Source organism: Salvelinus sp. IW2-2015, linkage group LG10 (assembly GCF_002910315.2).
Source record: "Salvelinus sp. IW2-2015 linkage group LG10, ASM291031v2, whole genome shotgun sequence".
NCBI classification, from domain to species: domain Eukaryota; kingdom Metazoa; phylum Chordata; class Actinopteri; order Salmoniformes; family Salmonidae; genus Salvelinus; species Salvelinus sp. IW2-2015.
In genome coordinates, this window is record NC_036850.1 from 3,660,839 (window position 1) to 3,687,242 (window position 26,404).

Sequence of the window (26,404 nt, forward strand, 5' to 3'; positions counted from 1 at the left end):
ACGTATATAATTGCATGTGTGTCGATACACATATCTCTGGAAATACATTTGAAGTGAATTCCGGAAAAGAATACAGAATGTTAATTTATAATAAATGACGATGACCAGAATTAATATCATGCCCCCACAGTGCACGATTAGCCTCCTGTGTGCCACTTATTAGCATGATGGCTGCTCCCCTGTGCTTATAGGTTGACAAACTGGGGGGGCTAGTGAGATGAGGCATTTTCCCTGCTAATGACACTACCCACTGGGCACAGACGTCAGTTCAATGTTTAGTTTTGATTTACATTTGGTTGGATTGTCAACTAACATGAATTCAACGTGAAACAAAAATAAAATAATCACCACTTCCTTGAATTTAGGAAAAAAATATGAATTTGCCTTAAGTTGATTACTTTTTTCAAATTCAACCATCATCACATTGAATTTTCTGGTGGAAACTAAGCTGATTTTACCAGTTTTTGCCCAGTGGAGAATAGCTGTCAAGCTATCAATGCTAATTAGCCTAGCTTGCTAATCCAGGAGGTAGTGTACATTTGAATGTGCTGTGTGTTGGAGATGCCCCAGAGAGACAAACTATTCCATGAAAGGGATTCTGAGTAGAATTTGTTGAATTAAGCACCACTTAAAACATGAAATGCATGGAAATCAGTATGTGTAACAGCCAGAGGTTGCACAGCCTCATATTCACTGGAATTGATGATGCCATGGTCTTTCTACAGTGAGTGACTTGAGAGGTGTGCATAACATGATTAGGATGCTCGTTACCCATCCAACACACATCCAATATCAAATGTTCGCTCAAGCTTTGTGGCAAATGCTCTGCTGTATCTTACCTGCGAATATTGCCAGTCAACCTTGTCAAATGTGGAGTAGTTATTTGTCCATGGCTACGATACCACTAGTTACATCATTGATCTCATTCATTGGATTGACTGTATTTGACATGAGAAGTGGGTAAAACCAAAACATGAGAAAGTACCAAATTATATTACTCTACTTTAGTCAAATCAATGGATCACCAGCCCATTTCCTGATGATTGCAACATGATAGTAAGGACATAAAGGCTGGTTGAACTGTGTTGGGAACCTAGAGCTCTCCCCTCTGTCTTTCTCTCTCTCGCTCTCTCTCTCTCTCTCTCTCGCTCTCAATCTGTTACATCTGAGAGGGAATTACTTAACTTTTTTATTTTCCATTAAGCACTATTACCAGTGATTCATGTGTTTTTTGTATTTCTCTCCATTTACTCTCCTCACCCTGCCCATGATCTTTTGTCTCACTCTTTCTCTTCTTCAATCCTCTCTCTTTCTCTGTCACTCACTCCCTCTCTCTTTCCCATTTCTCCCTCCCTTTCTATCTTTCTCTCTCCTTCCCACCACCCTCTCTCTCCCATGTCTCTCTATCCACTCTCTTTCATCTCTCTTTTCTCCCTCCCTCCCTCTTCTTCAGTCACTTACAGCTGTGCTCTGCACTTGCGTCATTCTACCAGCCATGGGACTTTCGCGACTCTGAGTACCAAAGCACACTGTCTTACCCTTCGGCATAACCTATTCAATATGATCCAGCCATGATTTATCTTTTCCTTTAATCTAATTAAGTACGACAACGCATCTTGCCAAAACTCATTCACTGGAAAAGGGAGAAGAGGAAAAGTAGAATCTAGCTCAGCTCAAGTCAATCAAGACGAATATCAGACATTGACATTGAGGATTGAAGAAGGTGGCGTAGGGTGGGGGTGGATGTCCCCCCCCGGATTTGCTTTTACACATCCGCCCCGGTTAGAGGATCAAAGTCTATGCTGGTCAAATTCAATGAATCCAATTTATTTATAAAGCCCTTTTTACATCAGCAGATGTCACAAAGTGCTATACAGAAACCCAGCCTAAAACCCACACATCAAGCAATGCAGATGTAGAAGCACAGTCGCTAGGAAAAACTCCCTAGAAAGGTAGGAACCTAGGAAGAAACCTAGAGAGGAACCAGGCTCTGGGGGGTGGCCAGTCCTCTACTGGCCATGCTGGGTGGAGATTATAAGAGTACATGGCCATATAAGGCCAGATTGTTCTTAAAGATGTTCATAGAGGACCAGCAGGGTCAATACTTGTCATACAAAGAGAAATAATTAAGAAAAACTATTGATGAAATATATCGGTGCTCATCAGCCATTGGACATAAACATTACACAACAAGTTGGAAATCGCAAATTCAACAATGTGGTTTGAGTGGTTTGGATGGAATAAGTGGCTAACAGCAAGCATTATAAAATCACTGGCCTGATAATTTGGTCAATTTTCTCCTCTTAATTTTGCCTACTGTTCTGACATGGTGGTGCACATGTAGCCTATGACCTGTTTTAGAGAAGTGTAATCATGAAATATTATAAGAGCTCTCATTGTCTGTTTATATGCCCCCTTTATTTATCCTACAGTTCTGACTTTGTGTACAGGGAGAACACTGTAAGAATGGCCCATGTTCGCTGTACATTTCAAAAGTGCTGAACAAATAGTTATATTGACTACGTCCGTCCTAGCTCAATCATTCATGTCTTAATCGAAATTATGGATTGCCTCTTATCCGCTTGTCGTCCCCTTATGCCATAGTTTGTACATCTCAATTGTCATTTGTTTAAGCAAGTCAGCCATATCAGCTATATATTTTTTTAAAGGCAGTAAATTAGCCTGAATTAACTGTTTCGCTGCCAGATAAGGCTCTGCTGATAGCCAGGTGTACCAGTGGTAAGGTGTTGGGACTGCTGTTGGGTCTTTGCTGTTAGGACAGCTTTATGTTGGCCCTAACAGTTTGTGGGCACCATTTGTCACCGTTATAGTGCAATTCATGTATTGTTTAGTGTTGTGTTGTGGTTTTGCTGGCATGCATCCCAATTTATTTTTTATTGTTTTTGCCCCACCAAGATTTACATGCTAAAATCGCCACTGGTTAGCAGCATGCATCCTTGCTGAGATAGCTTGGCAAATTCTATGTGAAACATGTCTAATGGTCTACTGGAAGCCTTGGACAACTACCTGCCCCCTATGAAGTGGCTTTTAGGCAGTTATATACTGTATACAGTACAGATTTCTCCGATTTTCTTTCTCCTCCCTCTCTCCGACACCCCAGCCCTGAGGTCTAACTCAGAGTTCTAGCTATCTTCATGTCTTTCAGACTTGTAAAAGCTAGTTGCTTGGATGGCTCCCCACTCTATCTTGCTCTGTCGCTCTCTCTCTCCTAGGTCAATTTATCTGCAGCTACAGCTCAGTTGAGGCTACTCACTCTCTTCTCGTCTCTCTACCGCTATCTCTCAATTTCAGATCAGTTTCTCAATGGCAGCTATTGCTCCTTCGAGGACGGTGAGTGCGGATGGCAGCCAATTGCAGCCAAGGGATCCTCCTGGAGGCGTGTTCGCACCCTTCCAAAGAAGGTGCGGCCTAGCTGTCCATCATCCTCAGGTGAATCATCAGTGCTTTTTAAAGACATGTTGTCACTTAAATCTATATTATATATATATATATATATATATATATATATATATATATATATATATATATATATATATATATATATATATATATATATATATATACATATATACAGTTTAAGTCGGAAGATTACATACACCTTAGCCAAATACATTTAAACTCAGTTTTTCACAATTCCTGACATTTAATCCTAGTAAAAATTCCATGTCTTAAGTCAGTTAGGCTCACCACTTTATTTTAAGAATGTGAAATGTCAGAATAATAGTAGAGAGAATGATTTATTTCAGCTTTTATTTCTTTCATCACATTCCCAGTGGGTCAGAAGTTTACATAGACTCAATTAGTATTTGGTAGCATTGCCTTTAAATTGTTTAACTTGGGTCAAACGTTTTGGGTAGCCTTCCACAAGCTTCCCACAATTAATTGGCTGAATTTTGGCAATTTCCTCCTGACAGAGCTGGTGTAACTAAGGCAGGTTTGTAGGCCTCCTTGCTCGCACAAGCTTTTTCAGTTCTGCTCACAAAATGTCTATAGGATTGAGGTCAGGGCTTTGTGATGGCCACTCCAATACCTTGAATGTGTTGTCCTTAAGCCATTTTGCCACAACTTTGGAAGTATGCTTGGGGTCTTCATCCATTTGGAAGACCCATTTGCGACCAAGCATTAACTTCCTGAGTGATGTCTTGAGATGTTGCTTCAATATATCCACATAATTTTCCTGCCTCATGATGCTATCTATTTTGTGAAGTGCACGGGTCCGTCCTGCAGCAAAGCACCCCCAAAACATGATGCTGCCACCCCCGTGCTTCACGGTTGGGATGGTGTTCTTCGGCTTGCAAGCCTCCCCCTTTTTCTTCCAAACATAACGATTGTCATTATGGCCTAATAGTTATTTTTTTGTTTCATCAGACCAGAGGACATTTCTCCAAAAAGTACGATCTTTGTCCCCATGTGCAGTTGCAAAACGTAGTCTGGCTTTTTTATGGCGGTTTGGAAGCAATGGCTTCTTCCTTGCTGAGTGGCCTTTCAGGTTATGTCGATATAGGACTTTTTTTTACTGTCTATAAAGATTATTTTGTACCTGTGTCCTCCACATCTTCACAGGGTCCTTTGCTGTTATTCTGGGATTGATTTGAACTTTGCGCACCAAAGTGCATTCATCTCTAGGAGATAGAACGCGTCTCCTTCCTTTGCGTTATGACAGCTGCGTGGTCCCATGGTGTTTATACTTGCGTACTATTGTTTGTACAGATGAACGTGGTACCTTCAGGCGTTTGGAAATTGCTCCCAAGGATGAACCAGAATTGTGGAGATCTACAATTTTTTTTCTGAGGTCTTGACTGATTTCTTTTGATTTTCCCATGATGTCAAGCAAAGAGGCACTGAGTTTGGAGGTAGACCTTTAAATACATCCACAGGTACAACTCCAATTGACTCAAATGATGTAAATTAGCATATCAGAAGCTTCTAAATCCATGACATCATTTTATGGAATTTTCTAAGCTGTTTAAAGGCATAGTCAACTTAGTGTATGTACATTTCTGACCAACTGGAATTGTAATAAGTGAAATAATCTGTAAACAATTGTTGGAAATATTACTTGTGTCATGCACAAAGTAGATGTCCTTACCGACTTGCCAAAACTATAGTTTGTTAACTTCTCTGCGCTACGGATCCCTTTAGCGGGATCATTTTCCTAAACAACCGCTGAATTGCAGGTCGCAAAATATTACAAAAAATATTTTTAATCATGCAATCACAAGTAAAATATATCAAAACACAGTTTAGCTTGTTGTTAATCCACCTATCGTGTCAGATTTTGAAAATATGCTTTGCAGCGAAAGCAATCCAAGCTTTTGTGAGTGTATCAATCAATCAATTAGCATGGTCACGAAAGTCAGAAAAGCAATGAAATTAATCGCTTACCTTTGATAATCTTCAGATGTTTGCACTCACGAGACTCCCAGTTACACAACAAATGTTATTTTTGTTCGATAAATATTACTTTTACAACAAAAAAACGCCATTGGGGTTGCGCTTTATGTTCAGAAAACCAAAGCCTCGTTCCGTTCGACGAAAATTCCAAAAAGTATCCGTAATGTTCGTAGAAACATGTCAAATGTTTTTTATAATTAATCCTCAGGTTGTTTTTAACAAACATAATCGATAATATTTCACCGGACCGTAACCTATTCAATAAAAGAGAAAAAGTGATGGAGCGCTACCTTCTCGCGAGCAGGAACTAATCTGAGGACACCTGACTGCTTTTGAAATATCTTGCTTATTTTTCAAAATAAAAGCCTGAAACTATGTCTAAAGCCTGGTCACAGCCTGAGGAAGCCATTGGAAAGGGAATCTGGTTGATACCGCTTTAAATGGAAGAAAGACGGGCCAGGAAACACAGATTAAAAAAAATCACTTCCGGGTTAAATTTCCTCAGGTTTTCGCCTGCAGAATGAGTTTTGTAATACTCACAGACAATATTTTGACAGTTTTGGAAACTTTGGAGTGTTTTCTATCCTAATCTGTAAATTATATGCATATTCTACGATCTGGATCTGAGAAATAGTCCGTTTACCTTGGGAAAGGTATTTTAAAAAAAATTAAAAAGCGTCAAGAGGTTGCAAGCAGTGTGTCAAGAAGCAGTGTGGCTTGGCAGGGTCGAGTTTCGGAAGATGCGTGGCTCTCGATGTTCACCTCTCCCAAGTCCTTAGGGGAGTTGCAGCAATGGGACAAGACTGTAACTACCAATTGGGGAGAAACAGGGGTTAAAGTAAAAAATGAAAAAATATGCCCAACATATTTCATAGAAGCTTGTCAAATCTTCTGTCGTGCAAATTACTTTTTTTTGCAAAACACAGATATTTAACAGATTTATGTGTGATTGTTTATTTATTTGTGTGGTGTGTGATGTGTGTCTTCCAGGTGCCATGTTCAGTGTGGATGGAGGACAGTCCAAGGGTCAGCACGGGTCCGCGTTGCTCAGGAGCCCTCTCTTCCCTCCTCCCCTACGGAACTCTCCATGTGAGGTGAGAGCAAAGGAGTGTTCTTTCTTCTTCACACACACACACACACACACACACACACAGCACACCAGCACACACACACACACACACACACAGAGGAGAGATAGATAGATAGATACACAGCAGACACTCACAGACAGTCAGACAGAAAGAAAGAAAGAAAGACACACACACACACACAACACCTTTCTGTTGTGAAGATGTGGTCTTTTAAGTCTAAGCAAACAGACCTACACACCGACTGTGTCCCAAATGGCACCTTATTTGGGACAGAGACAAAGTGTGTATTAGCACATAGAGAACAAACAAAAACATGACTGAATGGACAGACAAATTATGTAAGAGAGGAGTGTCTGGAAGCAAACAGGCACACTGTGAAGAAAAATACAGTAGTGTTTCTATTGAAACTGGTTTGAAAAACTAAGTTATTGATAATGGCAGTATTGCTGAATTACTGAACATTCATTTTTAGATATAATAAGAAGAGTTCTCCTTACTTAAGGATATGAATGCATCTAATGGATTGAAAAGTCCTAGTTGAATATCTTGGAGCACTTTGTCTTCATATAACTCTTAGTTTTCTTAAGTTGCCTAAAAACACAGACAGACCGACGCACACACACACACACACACATTTACACCTACCTGGTAAGAGCTGCAGTGGACAGGTGAGGGGGAGCGAAAGTGGATGCTGGGGGCAATGACATTTATTAATTTATTAATTTAAAATGTATTTCTTGAATTGACAGAAGTTTGATCCCATCCCTGATAGTGGTGGTTTAGCAAGATATCATCATTTAAGTCGGTGATATTTCCCAGGGATAAGATTTCCAGACACGAGGTCAACCCAGTCAATAAACATAAGAGACCGCACCTGTCAATCTGATGACATAAAAATATCATGGAGAATTTCAAATGCATTATTCAAGCGTTATTGGTCAGCGGGGTTGTCAGTCAGGTCGAGACAGGGTGAGTCCATGGCTATGGTTTTAAAAGTCTGCCTCTTGATAGGTGTCTGTCTGGCAAGTGGGCTAATATTGTATTTAGAGGTTAGTAAGGTGTCTTTGTTAGGACAGCATCAATGTTTTTACTTCACTTAGCACTTTCACTATGTGTAACTTTACCACAGGTCATAAATACCTGGTAGAAACTGCCATGCAGTATTGAGAGAGTCTAAGAGAACAAAGCGCCTCTTTTGGCCAAACTCCTAATCCTCAAAATGGGAGAATTAAATAATATTTCTACTTTTGAGAAGGTGGGAATGGTCCGGGGACAGTTATGACAAGTGTGTTTTATTTGGTGATCTCATGAAGGACAGGAAACACACATAACTGTATCTCTTAAAGTGTACATTTCCCAGCTGCCAGGTTTAAATCTAAATACTCTGAAACGTATGTGATTAAACATGAAACTATTTGTGAAAAGTTGTAATGTGATGTTAACCTTCTAAATGAGAGTATGGATTTTCATATAAAGATTAACTAGACATTATGTCGGCGTCATGGAACTGCCCTTTTCTCTGAAGTGTATAAAACCCATTCGTGACGCAATTCACACCAGACCACGCAAACCCCGGTGTACACTAAGTTTGCAAATGGTTGAATTTCTAAGACTAGAAAACATGCAGCTGACGCGACATGTTGAAATATTTGGCACTACAACTCTACTAAATGACAAGACCAAACCACGTGGCGCATTGGCTACACGGCTGGAAATGATGGTACTCTGAAGTATCCATTGTAACTACCTGCAACCACGAAAGACATTGTGACTTCTGGGAAAATGAACCAGAGACTCTGATGAACCCTACAGGATGATCGAGGATTCCAACAGAGAAGACAACAATGACATACGGGCGTAAATATATAATTTGCAACTATTCTCAAATGAGTGGCCATTCATGTGCAAAGAATTAGCATTACAATGAATATAATTATAGACTGTGTGTAATGAATCCATTTTGTCTTTCCTGCTCTCTCAGTCCCCACCCCTCTCCTTTTGTGTCACGTCTGCCCTGCCTCACGTACTCACTCATCACCTGTTATTACCTCCCCTATATTTTCAGTTCCCCAGCTCTGTTCCCTGGCTTCTGCAATGATTGTTTTTGTCTGTTACTCATTTGCTGACGCTGTTCCTGTCTCGTTCCATGTCCGTTATTTAATGTTAATGTTAATGTTTTACTCGCCGTACCTACTTCGTCATGCCATGTGACAGAATGCAGTAGCCATCACACGAAGCATCGGGGAGTACTGGCGTTCCGGTTGGTATGGTGGCATCGGCTCTGGGTCGCCACCGATGGAACCGGGGGTGCCTAGCCAGCTCGTCGGGCTTCCACGTCCTAGCTGGCTCGAGAGGTTTCCTTGCCCCGGTTGGCTCGGATGGTGCCCATCCCACGTCGGGCCTCAGYCGGATCGTCAGTTCTTGTTCGCCCAGCCGGACCTGGAGTTTTTTTGGGTTTATATTTTGTTTTGTTGGTGACGTGGGGGTGGATTCCGCTGCCGATGTAACCGGGAGTGCCTAAGCCAGCCGGTCGGGCTTTCACGCCCTGTCTGGCTCGAGAGGTTTCCTTGGTTCGGTTGGCTCGGCGGCTTCCCATCCCACGTCACACTCCACCGGATCTTCGGGCTCCCTCTCTGCAGCGGGATCAACAGGTGTCTTGCCTCAGCCGGATCATCGGGCTTCCATGCCTCAGACAGGCTCGCCAGGCTCTCAAACTCCTGCCGGCTTGCCCAGCGCCCATGTCTCGGCCGGTTCGCCCAGGTGGGATGCCGGCTAGCGTCCCTAGAGGGGTGGAGTACTGTCACGTCTGCTCCCACTCTTCCCCGCCCCCTGGCGCTTGAGGGCGCCTGGCTGCCCTGCATCACGCACTCCTATCATCCATTACGCACACCTGCCTTCCCTCGTCATGCGGATCAGCAACATTGGACTCACCTGGACTCACTCATCACCTGTTATTACCTCCCCTATAATTGTCAGTTCCCCAGCTCTGTTCCCCGGCTTCTGCATTGATTGTTTTTGTCTGCGTTACTCGTTTTCTGAYGCTGTTCCTGTCTCGTTCCATGTCAGTTATTTACAGAAACCTGTCGTACCTGCTTCGTCTCTCCAGCGTCATGCCATGTGACATTTTGTCTACCAAGCTTTCATATCGGCATAGCCCACTAGGAACTTTTATATCATTGTTAGTAACCAATATCTACTGTTTGTTTTGTATTTCTGTGATTATTTAGTTTGTTAGTAAATAAATAATTAAGGCAATTTGTATATTGCTGATTCATTTAAAAAATATCCAAAACTTTGAACATCCTACGGAGCACCATTGAATCCATTATAAAAAAATGTAAAGAATATGGCACCACAACAAACCTGCCAACAGAGGGCCGCCCACCAAAACTCACAGACCAGGCAAGGAGGGCATTAATCAGTGATGCAACAAAGAGAACAAAGATAATCCTAAAGGAGCTGCAAAGCTCCACAGCGGAAATTGGAATATCTGTCCATAAGACCTCTTTAAGCCATACACTCCATAGAGCTGGGCTTTACGGAAGAGTGGCCAGAAAAAATCCATTGCTGAAATAAATAATAAGCTCACACGTTTGGTGTTCGCCAAAAGGCATATGGGAGACTCCTCAAACATATGGAAGAAGCTTTTTGGCCATCAAGGAAAACGCTATGTCTGGCGCGAACTCAACACCTCTCATCTCCCCAAGAACAACATCCCCACAGTGAAGCATGGTGGTGACAGCATCATGCTGTGGGGATATTTTCATCGGCAAGGACTGGAAAACTGGTCAGAATTGAAGGATTGATGGATGCCGCTAAATACAGGGAAATTCTTGAGGGAAACCTGTTTCAGCCTTACAGAGATTTGAGATTGGCACGGAGGTTCACCTTCCAGCAGGACAATGACCCTAATCATACTGCTAAAGCAACACTCAATTGGTTTAAGGGGAAGCATTCAAATGTCTTGGAATGGCCTAGCCAAAGCCCAGACTTCAATCCAATTGAGAATCTGTTGTATGACTTAAAGATTACTGTACACCAGCAGAACCTATCCAAATTTGCTGGAGCTGGAGCAGTTTTGCCTTGAAGAATGGGCAAAAATCCCAGTGGCTAGATGTGCCAAGCTTATAGAGACATACCCCAAGAGACTTGCAGCTGTAATTGCTGCAAAAGGTGGCTCTACAAAGTATTGCCTTTGGGGGGGTGAATAGTTATGCACACTCAAGTTTTCMGTTTTTTTGTCGTATTTCTTGTTTGTTTCATAATAAAAAATATTTAGCATCTTCAATGTGGTAAGCATGTTGTGTAAATCAAATGATACAAACGCCTGAAAAATACATTTTAATTCCAGGTTGTAAGGAAAGATAATAGGAAAAATGSCAAGGGGGTGAATACTTTCGCAAACATCAGTATCTTACATACAACAGGTTTTTAAAGGACCAAAGAGTTTTGCCCACACCATGTTTTCATTTTTGCCATGGAAAATATTTGCCGATACTGGTATCGTCACAGACATAGGATGCACAAGGAGAGAATCTATGGGAGACAGAAAATGGAAGAAGGGAAAAAAGAAAGTGAAAGAGGGGGACATAAAGTGGGCCTCTGAGCGACAGCTACTGAGATATGTCTGAAGTAAAGTTCAGTCCTATAACAGTGCCTAAAGCTACATTCTWGCTAGCCGAAGTCAGCAGTTCCTTGGCACGGGACTAAAGATTAGTCATGATAGCAGATTAGCACCTCGATATCTCTTTACACGACCCTGAGCTGTCCAATGTATCCTACCTGCCTGCCTGTCTGCTTTGTCTGCCGCAGCACCCAATCTCAAGAGTAGATTCGCTTGGGCATTAGTAGCAGAGTAATGCCTGGCAAACACGATTTGACTTCTATAATCTTGATGTCAGGGAAATTCTCACAGTTTGGCAAAGGTGAAATCTAGATCAATGACAATTAGGTGAGGGAGTACACTGTGATAGAAGACCTTGTAGAAATTATAGTTTACTTTTTGATTAGCGGGAAACCATAGTCAGCTCTGCATATTGGAGAGACAGAAATGTAGCATTTAGACAGGAGTATTGTTGTTCCATTAGATTGAGAAAAATACGAGCAATATAAATAAGGAMATTTGTACGGCCTGGTGTACAGCTGAGACAATTTATGAATCTGTATTTGTAACTATAACTTCCATTTAAAGAAAGATACCCTCAGACTGCCTCTACAGTTTTATCAAGTGCAATGTTTAAACCCAAATGTCTTCCATGAAGGTCTGGCTGGAGTAAAACGGTCAAAATATTGCACTTAATAACACTATGGGAACAAGTAACTGGATGTGCGTACACTACTTCTAAACTAGTAATTATGACAGTATAACATCACAATCTGATGATTTGAGATGTCAATGTGTCTCTCAGTCAAGTCCTATTCAATTCCTATTCTGACTCATAATATAACGTGATTTCCCCAACAGGTACGGTTCTGGATGTGTTCCGGAGGTGGCCAGAGGTGGGCGCTATCTTTGTGGCTGGTGGAGAACAGCACAGGACCAGAGGAGCAGCGCAGACTGTGGCACTCTGCCAGTGAGCTCAAGACCGAGAGAGGCTGGAGACTCATTATGCTTCCTCTCTACGGACTTGTTGACTGGTACGGCGAATTAATTTGCTCCAATGACAGACTGACAAGTGATTTGGCCAATCACGACCCTTGGAAAAACAGAGTGCAGTGTATGAATATGTAACACGGTCAAAATGGGGCACTGCTTCATTAGATTGTGAGATCATACTACATTTGAAACATGCATCACGTCAAAGCATAAAAGAACCAGCAAACCACAACGATGCATTGTGTGTTMTTTTAGGATGAAAGAAAATACATATCGCTTTTCAGGTCCAAAGACACAGTAATGCATAGCTTTTTTCCTCAGTTCTTCCTTCCGAATGCACCTTTTCAGTATTTACATTACATTTTAAGATAAGCCTCCCTTTCATCATAGGTCCCAATGGGTTGACTTGCCTTATACCATGGGCCTGCGGTAAGTTCCCTATTACCCTTTCACGAGCCTCTACCCGGGTCCGGGCACCCCCCACCCCCCCACACACTAATTAGCATAGCTAGCATAGCTTCAAAAGTAGATAGTAGCATCTAAATATCATTAAATCACAAGTCCAAGACACCAGATGAAAGATACAGATCTTGTGAATAAAGCCACCATTTCAGATTTTTAAAATGTTTTACAGGAAGACAAAATATGTAAATCTATTAGCTAAACACGTTAGCAAAAATACACCACTATTCTAACTCCATCAGTTTCTTACTCCTTCAGGTGCTATCACCAATTCGGCTCAACTAAGATATTGATATCCACTAACCAAGAAAAAAACCTCTTCAGATGACAGTCTGATAACATATCATGGTATAGGATAGTTTTGTAGTAAAAAAGTGCATATTTCAGGTAGAAATCACAGTTTACAATTGCACCCACCATCAAAATCGACTAGAATTACTAGATAGAGCAACGTGTATGACCAATTTACCATCATAAAACATTTCATAAAAATAGACAAAGCATAGCAATGGAAAGACCCAGTTCTTGTGATTTCAGACCATATTTCAGATTTTCTAAGCGTTTTTCAGCGAAAACACAAAAATCGATAAGTTAGCATACCACATGTGCAAACGTTACCAGAGCATCGATTCCAGCCAAAGAGCGCTATAACGTAATCACCGCCAAAATATATTAATTTTTTCACTAACCTTCTCAGAATTCTTCCGATGACACTCCTGTAACATCATTTTACAATAAACATATACAGTTTGTTCGAAAAGGTGCATATTTAGCCATACAAAACCGTGGTTACACAATAAAATACTAGGAAATCAAGCCTCAATATGTCTGACGTCATCTATCAGAGTGATCTATTTAATTGAAAGCTAATCATATACTTGACTAAAAAATACAGGGTTGACAGCAATCGAAAGACAAATTAGTTCTTAATGCAACCGCTGATTTACATTTTTAAAATTATCCTTACTTTCAATACAGGGTTGGCCAAGTGAAGCTATACCAACAAAATGGCGAAATATGCGTTTAAAATATTTCGACAGAAACACGATTTATCATATTAAAATATGCTTACTTTGAGCTGTTCTTCCATCAGATTCTTGGGCAATGTATCCTTTCTATGTTATAAACGTCTTTTGGTCGATAGATGTCCTCTGTCCTTCGAAATGTCCACCACCAACGACCGACACCCTAAAACGGTGTCCAAACTTTCAGAGTGCACAACAAAGAAATTCCTCAAAATCGCACTAAACGGATATAAATTGATATAAAACGGTTCAAATTAACTACATTATGATGTTTTTAACAACTATAACGACTGAAACATGACCGAGAAATATTGCTGGTTAGAAAACGATTTGGAACGAGGCAGTCCGATGGCCTTGACGCTTCAGGCGCACGTTGAGAAAGGGGGGTCTCTGTACATTTTCGTCTTTTATAATGGCTTAATGTCCCATCGATTTCATTGAAAACGTGATGACGTACAGACACCCAGAGGAAGACGAGGCAGTGTCGGTTTCTTCATAGCATTCACTGTCGCCTTATAAACAGACCCCAGATCAGAGGTAAAAAATTTCTGAAATCTGAACCCTGTCATGAAAGTGCTGTAGAAATTGTTCTGTACCACCAGAGACAAAATTCCAACTTCTATAGAAACTAGAAGGTGTTTCATCCAATAATAACAATAATATGCATATTGTACGATCAAGAATTTAGCACGAGCAGTTTAATTTGGAGACACAATATGCTAATGCGGAACAGCACCCCCTATAGTTGCAAGAAGTAACAAGTCCAATACAGCAAATGAGAAGATAACATCTTGTGAATCCAGCCAACATGTCGATTTTTTAAATGTTTTACAGCGAAAACACCACGTATATTTATGTTAGCTCACCACCAAATACAAAAAAGCACAGACATTTCACAGCACAGGTAGCATGCACAAAACCAACCAAACTAACCAAGAACCAACCAAACTAACCAAGAAACAACTTCATCAGATGACAGTCTTATAACATGTTATACAAAAATCTATGTTTTGTTCGAAAAAATTTGCATATTTGAGGTATAAATCATAGTTTTACATTGCAGCTACAATCGGAAATAGCACCGAAGCAGCAGAACAATTACAGAAACCAAATTGAAATACCTAAATACTCATCATAAAACATTTATGAATAATACATGGTGTACAGCAAATGAAAGACAAACATCTTGTGAATCCAGCCAATATTTCCGATTCTTTAAGTGTTTACAGCGAAAACACAATATAGCATTATATTAGCTTACTACAATAGCCTACCACACAACCCCATTCATTCAATTCAACGTTAGCGATGGTGAATAAACCAGCAAAAGATATTAATTTTTTCACTAACCTTCATAAACTTCATCAGATGACAGTCCTATAACATCATATTACACAATACATATGTGGTTTGTTCGAAAATGTGCATATTTAGAGCTGAATCCGTGGTTATACAATGTGCCATGTAGCAATTATTTTCCAGAATCTCCGTATATGTTTCTGACACTCACCTATTCTGACCAAATAACTATTCATAAACTTTACTAAAAATACATGTTGTATAGGAAATGATAGATACACTAGTTCTTAATGCAATCGCCGTGTTAGAATTCTAAAAAAACTTCATTACGACATGCAGCTTACGTTATACAGCGAGAGCGCGCCCAAAATCTGGGCGCAAACTAAAAGTAAACATGTTCGACAGATATATGAAATAACATCATAAATGGGTCCTACTTTTGATGATCTTCCATCAGAATGTTGTACAAGGGGTCCTTTATCCAGAACAATCGTTGTTTGGTTTTAGAATGGCATTTTYCCCTCTCGAATGAGCAAGCAAAACTAGCCAAGTGGCACTAAACTCTCCTTCGTCACCAAACGCAAAGAACGCAACACGCCTAAACTCCCGAAAAAATTTCAATAATCTAATAAAACTATATTGAAAAAACATACTTTACGATGATAGAATCACATTTATCAAATAAATTCAAAGCCGGAGATATAACACGTCTATAGCGAATGCTTTTCAGAAGCCAATACTGGTGACCTTTATGCGCTCCCTGAACAAAGGAATTCTGGGGTCATGTCATTCCAAGCTCTATCTTTTGACCATAGAAATACCTAGAAACCCCATTTCACCTCTCACAGCCTATTGACATCTAGTGGAAGGCGTATGAAGTGCATGTATACTAATAGATATCAAGCACATTTATAGGCAGGCCCTGGAACAGAGCCTCGATTTAAGGTTTTTCACTTTCTGACATGAAGTTTGCTGCAAAATGAGTTCTGTTTTACTCACAGATATAATTCAAACGGTTTTAGAAACTTGAGAGTGTTTTCTATCCAATAGTAATAATAATATGCATATTGTACGAGCAAGAATTGAGTACGAGGCCGTTTGAAATGGGCACCTTTTATCCAAGCTACTCAATACTGCTCTGCAGCCCAAAGAAGTTAAACGTAATTTCCATTTGAACCAGCATATGCAGCTATTACCGCGGAACAACTGCCGTTAAATGTCAGTCGTGCTACAACGCTGAACTTCAGCGTTATGGATTGAATCTAGCCTTTTTTCTTATCCTAGACTTGAATGATACACTTAAATTAAGCACGTTTTTCACCACCGGAAGCAGATATACTTCATCCCCTCATCTCAAGGACTTGAGTGATGCAGCTTGTGGTCATCGATGTTGTGTTCTAAATCCAGATTGTATCTACTGTTCAAAGATCAGATTTTGTTTCTCCTCAGGTTCTGGCTCCAGTTCAGCGTTGACAATGGACCTGGTCCAGGATCAGCCATTTGTCTGGATAACATCTCCTTCAGTATGGACTGCTTCCTGGCCTGTGAGTATTTCATTGATGTTCTACAGCACACAGAATTTGTTATTTGACTTAAGCCTTTATTTTTTGATGACAGACAAAACAAGGGCTTTAGACCCAATCCACATATCTCCTCAACTTACCAACAATACCCGCTTACAGATGCCGTATTCTGCACAGCAGTAAATGCACGCTTCTAGTGTATTCAAGGTTTAGAAAGGCTTCTAGAGTTTAGAATTTCCACTATAAAATGTCAAACTTGATTTGCCCTAACAAGACATGTATCAACCCCTACAAAAAAATGCCATTAATTATAATCCACATTATAAAGCACATGTCCTATTTCTGTAGGGTTATTTTACTGCTGTGAGAAAAATATAAATGCAACATGCAATAATTTCAAMAATTTTACTGAGTTACAATTCATATAAGGAAATCAGTCAATTTAAATAAATTAGGCCCTAATCTATGGATGTCACATGACTAGGTATGGGGTGCAGCCCTGGGTGGGCATTGGAGGGCATAGGCCCACCCACTTGGCAGCCAGGCCCAGCCAATAACATTTGTTTTTCCCCATTAACGGGCTTTATTAGACAGAAATACTCCTGTCCGGGTGACTGATTTCAGACAATCCCACAGGTGAAGAAGCCGAATGTGGAGGTCCTGGGCTTGCATGGTTACATGTGGTCGGCGGGTTGTGAGGCCGGTTGGACGTACTGCCAAATTCTCTAAAACAACACTGGAGGTGGCTTATGGTAGAGAAATGAACATTAAAATCTCTGGCAACAGCTCTGGGGGAAATTCTTGCAGTCAGCATGCCAATTGCACGCTCACTTAAAACTTGAGACATCTGTGGCATTGTGTTCTGTGACAAAACTGCACAATATAGAGTGTCCTTTTATTGTCCCCAGCACAAGATTAACCATTTTTTTACTAGGCAAGTCAGTTAACCTCTCTTGGGTATGTGGGACGGTAGCGTCCCACCTCGTCAACAGCCAGTGAAACTGCAGGGCGCCAAATTCAAAACAACAGAAATCCCATCATTTAAATTACAAGTATTTTACACCATTTTAAAGCTACACTTGTTGTAAATCCAGCCAAAGTGTCCGATTTCAAAAAGGTTTTACGACGAGAGCACACCAAACGATTATGTTAGGTATGAGCCAAGTCACAGAAAAATACAGCCATTTATCCAGCTAAAGAGAGCAGTAACTAAACACAGAAATAGAGATAAAATTAATCACTAACCTTTGATAATCTTCATCAGATGACACTCATAGGACTTCATGTTACACAATACATGTATTTTTTGTTCGGGAAAGTTCATATTTATATCCAAAAATCTGAGTTTAGGGAAGACGCTACTGTATCACTTGGCAAAAAGAGCGCCAAATTAAAATTAATTCCTATGAAAATTACTATAAAATCAAACTTTCATTAAATCACACATGAAAGATATCAAATTAAAGCTACACTTGTTGTGAATCCAGCCAACATGTCAGAATTCAAATAGGCTTTTCATTGAAAGCATACGATGCTATTATCTGAGCATAGCACCATAGTAAACAAAAGAGAGAACATTTCAACCCTGAAGGTGCGACACAAAACGCAGAAATAAAAATATAATTCATGCCTTACCTTTGACGAGCTTCTGTTGTTGGCACTCCAATATGTCCCATAAACATCACAAATGGTCCKTTTGTTCGATTAATATCCAAAATGTCAATTTATTTGGCGCGTTTGATCCAGAAAAACACYGGTTCCAACTTGCTCAAACGTGACAACAAAATATTTCAAAGGTTACCTGTAAACTTTGCCAAAAAATKTCAAACTACTTATGTAATACAACTTTAGTTATTTTTTAAAGTTAATAATCGATAAAATTGAAGACGGGATGACATGTGTTCAATACAGGATTAAAACGATATGTAGCATGCCTTCTGTTTGATTGAAGTGCATGTCCAGGACACCTGGAGTGCCTCGACTTCAAGATGGCCGTATTTCTTCATTACACAAAGGAATAACCTCAACCTATTTCTCTAGACTGTTGACATCTAGTGGAAACCGTAGGAACTGCAAGCAATTCGCTTAGAAATCTGGTTTCCCAATGAAACCTCATTGAAAAGACAGTGACCTCAAAAAAAAAGAAATCTGAATTGTCCTCGGSGTTTCGCCTGCTAAATAAGTTCTGTTATACTCACAGACATGATTCAAACAGTTTTAGAAACTTCAGAGTGTTTTCTATCCAAATATACTAATAATATGCATATCTTATCTCCTGGAGATGAGTAACTGGCAGTTGAATTTGGTTGTGCTTTTCATCCAAACGTGAAAATTCTGCCCCCTACCCTAGAGAAGTTAACTTCTAGTTGCACACAATCCCGGATCCGGGAGCACCCCCATCAGTAAAAAAGCTGACTAGCATAGCCTAGCATAGCGTCACAAGTAAATACTAGCATCTAAATATCATGAAATCACAAGTCCAAGACACCAGATGAAAGATACACATCTTGTGAATCCAGCCATCATTTCTGATTTTTAAAATGTTTTACAGGGAAGACACAATATGTAAATCTATTAGCTAACCACGATAGCAAAAGACACAACTTTTTTTTTTCACAATTTTTTTCCTGCATAGGTAACTATCACAATGTCGACCAAATAAAGATATAAATAGCCACTAACCAAGAAACAACTTCATCAGATGACAGTCTGATAACATATTTATTGTATAGCATATGTTTTGTTCGAAAAATTTGCATATTTCAGGTATAAATCATAGTTTACCATTGCAGCCACCATCACAACTCTCACCAAAGCAACTAGAATAACTACAGAGACCAACGTGAATTACCCAAATACTCATCATAAAACATTTATGAAAAATACACAGCGTACAGCAAATGAAAGACAAAGATCTTGTGAATCCAGCCAATATTTCAGATTTTTTAAGTGTTTTACAGCAAAAACACAATATAGCATTATATTAGCTTACTACAATAGCGAACCACACAACAGCATTGATTCAAGCCAACAATAGCGATAACGAATAAACCAGCAAAAGATATTAATTTTTTCACTAACCTTCTCAAACTTCTTCAGATGACAGTCCTATAACATCATATCTGTCTCTTATACACATCTAGATGTGTATAAGAGACAGRKATTAGCTTACTACAATAGCGAACCACACAACAGCATTGATTCAAGCCAACAATAGCGATAACGAATAAACCAGCAAAAGATATTAATTTTTTCACTAACCTTCTCAAACTTCTTACTTGTTGATGAGCTTCCATCAGAATCTTGGGCAAGTTGTCCTTTGTCCAAAAGAATCGTTGCTCGGTTGTAGATTGTCGCCTTCAACTTTGGAATTAGCTGTAAACATTAGCCATGTGGCGAAGACGTGCCCAACTCACTATTGCGCAGCACAAAGAAATATTTCGAAAATCGCAATATACTCACATAAACTGAAATAACTCGGTTTAAAATAACTACGTTATGATGTTTCTAACACCTATATCGAATAAAATCAGAGCCGGATATATCTAAGGGCTATAACGGGAGCTTTCTAGAACGCCATCCTGAGGTCTGCCTTGCGTCATGGCGAAYGAAGGAAAGAGMGGACMTCACGTTCCGAGCCTATTTATAAGGCCTCAGATCTGCCTAGCAACTCCATTCCAATTCTCACTATTTGCTGACATCCAGGGGAAGGCGTATGCAGTGCATCTCAACCAATAGAAGACAGGCAAATTAATAAACCGACCTCAGAACAGCCTGCATGATTTCAGACTTCTCACTTCCTCACAGGAAAATTGCTCCAACTCGAGTTCTGTTTAACTCACAGATATAATTCAAACGGTTTTAGAAACTAGAGAGTGGTTTCTATCCAATAGTAATAATAATATGCATATTGTACGAGCAAGAATTGAGTACGAGGCAGTTTAATTTGGGAACRAATTTTTTACAAAGTGCAAATAGCACCCCCTATTGACAAAATTAAGAACAAATTCTTATTTTCAATGACAGCCTAGGAGCAGTGGGTTAACTGCCTTGTTCAGGGGCAGAACAACAGATTTTTACTTTAATAGCTCGGGGATTTGATCTTGCAACCTTTCGGTTACAAGTCCAACGCTCTAACCACCTTTCGGTTTCAAGTCCAAAGTTCTAACCACTAGGCTACCTGCCACCCCAAGTAATGATAATAATGTTTAATCAGCTTCTTGACATCCCACACCTGTCAGGTGGATGGATTATCTTGGCAAAGGAGACATGCTCACTAACAGGCATGTAAACAAATTTGTGCACAACATTTGAGAGAAATAAGCTTTTTGTGCGTCTAACATTTCTGGGATCTTTTATTTCAGTTCATGAAACCTGGGAATAACACTTTACATGTTGCGTTTATATTTTGTTCAGTATAAATGTGTCATCTGTAAACAGAGTTTACTTGTTTAAAACAACAATTTCAGACATTCAATAGCAGAAGACAATTTAACAATTTATTTAAGGCAATTAAGAACAGATTATTATTTACATTGACAATCTGTCACAATTATAGTGAGAAATTAGAAATCATGGCTGTATGCTTCAACTATATGTTAAAATATCGAAATTTTTGGCCCGTAATTTTTTTTTTGCCGCAGTGTATAAATTATTCATGATGTTTACCAAAAATACAATCAATCATGCACAAATAATTTGTCTGTATATGCCTTGATATCGGAGAAGGATTTTCTCCTACTATGTTCATACTTTAACGATTTTTATGTTCTGGTTAAGTATTTGAACAAAATACATAATAAGCACATCATTTTAAATATCTTACCTACTAGCCCAGCTCTAGACAAAATACATATCTTGAATTATGACTAAAGTCAAACATTGACATTATTTACTTATTTCTTCACCTCCGTGGTATCCGTGGTGAGATATACACTTATCTCTCCTACAGTATATCAGTATAGACAATCTCTCACTGTCCACGATATGGGTGAATTCCGGGAGCTTAAGTGTCCACATATTCTCATACATATTAAAGGTCAAAACTTGTCTTGCCTTTCCCGCTTTATCCATAATGATAATTGGGATGTTATATCAGTRGAGAAACAACAGTGTCATGACAGTTGCATCTCACATTTGGAGAAAAGAGAGAAAGACATGCTCTATACCCCTCTGTCTTTCCCTAACTCTCTAAAGTAACCGCTCTAACTGTGCCCAGAATAGCAAGCTGGGGAGCTCTGCCACTGATGGAGCTTCGAAGACGGACAGTGAGTCAGTCATTAAGGAAAAACGGGTGTGATTTAAATGACTAAACCCATCTGCTTTGCTTTATCTTGGCCAGGTCGCAGTTGTAAATGAGAACTTGTTCTCAACTGGCCTACCTGGTTAAATAAACGGGAAATAAAAAAATAAAATTTACTGAAGGAGCTAAATGAGGTTCTGCGGGGACCCCGGAAATCTGAAATCTTCTCCTAAAGTACAGTTGATTTCACTGCTTCACCTGCCTGCTCAGTCAGGTAGGCAGGAAGTAAATTATGAATCGTGCTCTGGCTCTGATGAGGATATGAATTCAAATTGAATCAGGAATGGGGTGATTGTTTAGTTCACTGTTATTACTATGTTATACCATTGCAATCACCCTATATCAACACTACCTCATATGTCCCACTTTATATCTATATACTTTATTCTAGTCATGGCTCATCCTTTATAACTACTGCTGTACACACCTTTTCTGATCACATGCTGTCCATACTGTCTATACACCATTCACATACATATACAGTATATTTATATTCCGGACTCTGGTCCGGAAGCTACTTTTCTGCACTTCTATCCATTTTGCGATGGGGTTTTCTACCATGTATTTACATACTGTAGTTGTTATACTGTTTATACACACTGCATATTTATATTCTGTGTTCTTGACATAGCTGGCTCCCTCTAATATATCTACTGCTCTACATATCATTCTTAGTATATCTTGTATAAATGAATCCTGTATATATACACATATAGACCGCATTTGGATTACTGTTGGATAATGCTATTTGGGTTGTTAATTGGATTCGTTCCGACATTTCTTGTTCTTGTTTTAAAATGTGTTTTATTATTTGTGCACTTGTTTGACATTTTACTGCATTGTTAGGAGCTACTGTAGTAACACAAGCATTTTGCTGCACCCACTATAACATCTGCTAAAATGTGTACATGACCAAAATAAACTTTGATTATATTTGATTTTAGGATCAGGGCATCTACAGTGCCTTCAGAAAGTATTCATACCCCTTGACTTTTCCACGTTTTGTTGTGTTGCAGCGCGAATTCAAAACTGATGAAATTATTGTTTCATACAATACCAGGTAATGACAAAGTGAAGACATGTTTTTAGAAATGTATTCACACCCCTTTGCTATGACTCTCCAAATTGAGCATAGGTAAATCCAATTCCTTTGATTAACCTTGAGATGTCGCTACAACTTGATTGGAGTCCACCTGTGGCCAATTCAATTGTTTGGACATGATTTAGAAAGAAACCCACCTGTCTATATAAGGTATCACATTTGACAGTGCATGTCAGAGCAGAAACTATACAATGAAGTCCAATGAACTGTCCGTAGATCCCCAAGAATTGTGATGAGGCATATATCTGGGGAAAGGTATAAAACAATTTCTACAGTGTTGAAAGTTTCCAAGAGCACAGGGGTCTCCATCATTGGGAAAAGGAAAACATATGACACTACCCAGACTCTGCCTAGAGCTGGCTCTGAACAAACTGAGCAACCGGGCAAGAAGGACCTTGGTCAGGGATGTGACTAAGAACCACTGACAGAACTAAAGAGTTCCTTGATTGAGATGGGAGAACAACAGTCTCTACAGCACTTCACCAATATGGGCGTTTATCTTGTTTGGGATAGGGGGCAGCATTTTCACATTTGGATGAAAAGCGTGCCCAGAGTAAACTGCCTGCTACTCAGTCCCAGTTGCTAATATATGTATATTATTAGTAGATTTGGATAGAAAACACTCTGACGTTTCTAAAACTGTTTGAATGAAGTCTGTGAGTATAACAGAACTCATACGGCAGGCAAAAACCTGCACTTCCTAAGGCTTCSACTAGATGTCAACAGTCTTTAGAACCTTGTTTGATGCTTCTACTGGGAAGTGGGGGCGAATGAGAGGGGATTGAGTAAGGTCTCTCCCAGAGTAACATGAGCTGACCATGCGCGTTCACATGAGAGTTAGCTTGAGTTTTATTGCATTTCTGAAGACAAAGGAATTCTCCGGTTGGAAAATTATTGAAGATTTATGATAAAAACATCCTAAAGATTGATTCTATACATCGTTTGACATGTTTCTACGAACTGTAATATGACTTTTTTGACTTTTCGTCTGAACTAAGCGATCGCGCATTGAGCAATTGGACTACTGGGCTAAACGCACGGACAAAAAGGAGGTATTGGGACATAAATTATGAACGTTATCGAACAAATCAAACATTTATTGTGGAACTGGGATTCCTGGGAGTGCATTCTGATGAAGATCATCAAAGGTAAGTGAATATATATAATGCTATTTCTGACTTCTGTTGACTCTGCAACATGGCGGGTATATGTTTGGCTTGTTTTGGTCTCTGACCGCCGTACTCAGATTATTGCATGGTTTGCTTTTTCCGTAAGGCTTTTTTAAAATCTGACAAAGCGGTTGCATTAAGGAGAAGTATATCTATAATTATGTACATAACACTTGTATCTTTTATCAAAGTTTATTATGAGTATTTCTGTAAATTGATGTGGCTCTGTGCAAATTCACGGGATGTTTTGGAGGCAAAGCCAAATGTAAACTGAGGTTTTTGGATATAAATATGAACTTGATCGAACAAAACATACATGTATTGTTTAACATGTTATCCCGGGAGTGTCATCTGATGAAGAATATCAAAGGTTAGTGATTCATTTTATCTCTATTTCTGCTTTTTTTGACTCCTCTCTTTGGTTGGAAAATGGCTCTATGCTTTCTGTGACTAGTTGCTGACCTAACATAATGATATGTTCTGCTTTCGCCGAAAAGCCTTTTTGAAATCGGACACTGTGGTTGGATTAACGAGAAGTTTATCTTTAAAATGGTGTCTAATACTTRAGTTTTTGAGAAATTTGAATTATGAGATTTCTGTTGATTGAATTTGGCGCCCTGCAATTTCATTGGCTGTTGGCGAGGTTCCCAGACAGGTTAAGGGAGAGTGGCCAGACGGAAGGTACTCCTGAGAAAAAGGCACGTGACAGCACGCCTGTACTTTGCAAAAAGTCACATGAAAGACTGAGATCATAATGYAAAAGATTATATGGTCTGATGAGACAAAAATGTTACTATTTGGTCTGAATGCAAAGCGCTATGTCTGGAGAAAACCAGGCACAGCTCATCACCTGTCTAACACCATCTCTACCAAGAAGAATAGTGTTGGCAGCATCATGGTGTGGGGATGCTTTTTCGTGGCAGGGACTGGGAGATTGGTAATGATAGAGGGAACAATGAATGGGGCCAAATACAGGCAAGAAAATTCTTGATGAGAATCTGCTTCAGAGTGCAAACAACCTTAGACTGGGGTATATTGTGTAGATTGTAGATAAGTCAAGGGGTATGAACACTTTCTGAAGTAAATGGGTTGACATTTTCCAGAAAATATTTSTGCACCAGTTTTGTTTTTGGAGTCATTTGCACATTAACCTTTCATTGCTACCCATCCCGGATCCGGGAGCATCCTCATCAAAAAAGCTGACTAGCATAGTCTAGCCTAACGCGACAGGGATATCAGATAATATAATTTTCATGAAATCACAAGTCCAATACAGCAAATGAAAGATAAACATCTTGTGAATCCAGCCATCATTTCCGATTTTTTAAATGTTTTACAGCGAAAACACAATATGTATTTCTATTAGCTAACCACAATAGCAAAAGACTCAACCGCATATTTTCACAATTTTTCTACCGCATAGGTAGCTATCACAAAACCGACCAAATAGAGATATAATTAGTCACTAACCAAGTGAAAATGTGCATATTTGAGGTATAAATCATAGTTTTAAATTGCAGCTACCATCAAAAATATCACCAAAGCAGCCAGAATAATTTCAGAGAGCAACGTGAAATAACTAAATACTCATCATAAAACATTTATGAAAAATACATGGTGTACAGCAAATGAAAGATAAACATCTTGTGAATCCAGCCAATATTTCCGATTTTTTAAGTGTTTTACAGCGAAAACACAATATAGCATTATATTAGCTTACCACAATAGCCAAACACACAAATGCATTTATTAGCAGCAAAAGGTAGCGATCGCAAAAACCAGCAAAAGATATAAAATTAATCACTAACCTTGACCAACTTCATCAGATGACAGTCTTATAACATCAGGTTATACAATACACTTATGTTTTGTTCGAAAATGTGCATATTTAGAGCTGCAAACCGTGGTTATWCATTGTGAATATGTAGCATCGATTCACCAAATTGTTCGGAGCTATTTTGGACACTCACCTAATCTGACCAAAGAACTCATCATAAACTTTACWAAAAAATACATGTTGGACAGCAAATGAAAGATACACTAGTTCTTAATGCAACCGCCGTGTTAGATTTAAAAAAATAACTTTACCATAACAAACAGCTTACAGCGCCCGCCAAAACGCGAATAATAGGACTCAACATTTTCCACAGAAATACGAAATRACATCATAAATTGTTCTTACTTTTGCTGAGCTTCCATCAGAATCTTGTACAAGGAGTCCTTTGTCCAGAATAAATTGTTGTTTGGTTTTAGAATGTCCTTCTCTCCTGTCGAATTTGCTCCACAAGGCTAGCCAATGTTGATGACGTTCCCAATTTCTCTCGACGCAGAGAACGGAAAACTCCAAAAGTCCCATTAAACGTTGAATAAAAACAAAGCCGGAGATATTAGCCGTGTATACCGAACGCTTATCATAAGAC

The 26,404-nt window shown here is 39.4% G+C and overlaps 1 protein-coding gene across 1 annotated transcript in view; it reads left to right on the forward strand.

The window, feature by feature from the left end:
* Positions 1-26,404, forward strand: part of alk (ALK receptor tyrosine kinase) — a 196,348-nt gene that overhangs the window by 632 nt on the left and 169,312 nt on the right. The window contains exons 2-5 of the mRNA XM_070445291.1: positions 3,313-3,450; positions 6,406-6,509; positions 11,971-12,143; positions 16,338-16,432. Of these exons, the coding sequence (XP_070301392.1) occupies positions 3,313-3,450; positions 6,406-6,509; positions 11,971-12,143; positions 16,338-16,432 (510 nt within the window). The remainder of the gene's footprint in view (positions 1-3,312; positions 3,451-6,405; positions 6,510-11,970; positions 12,144-16,337; positions 16,433-26,404) is intronic.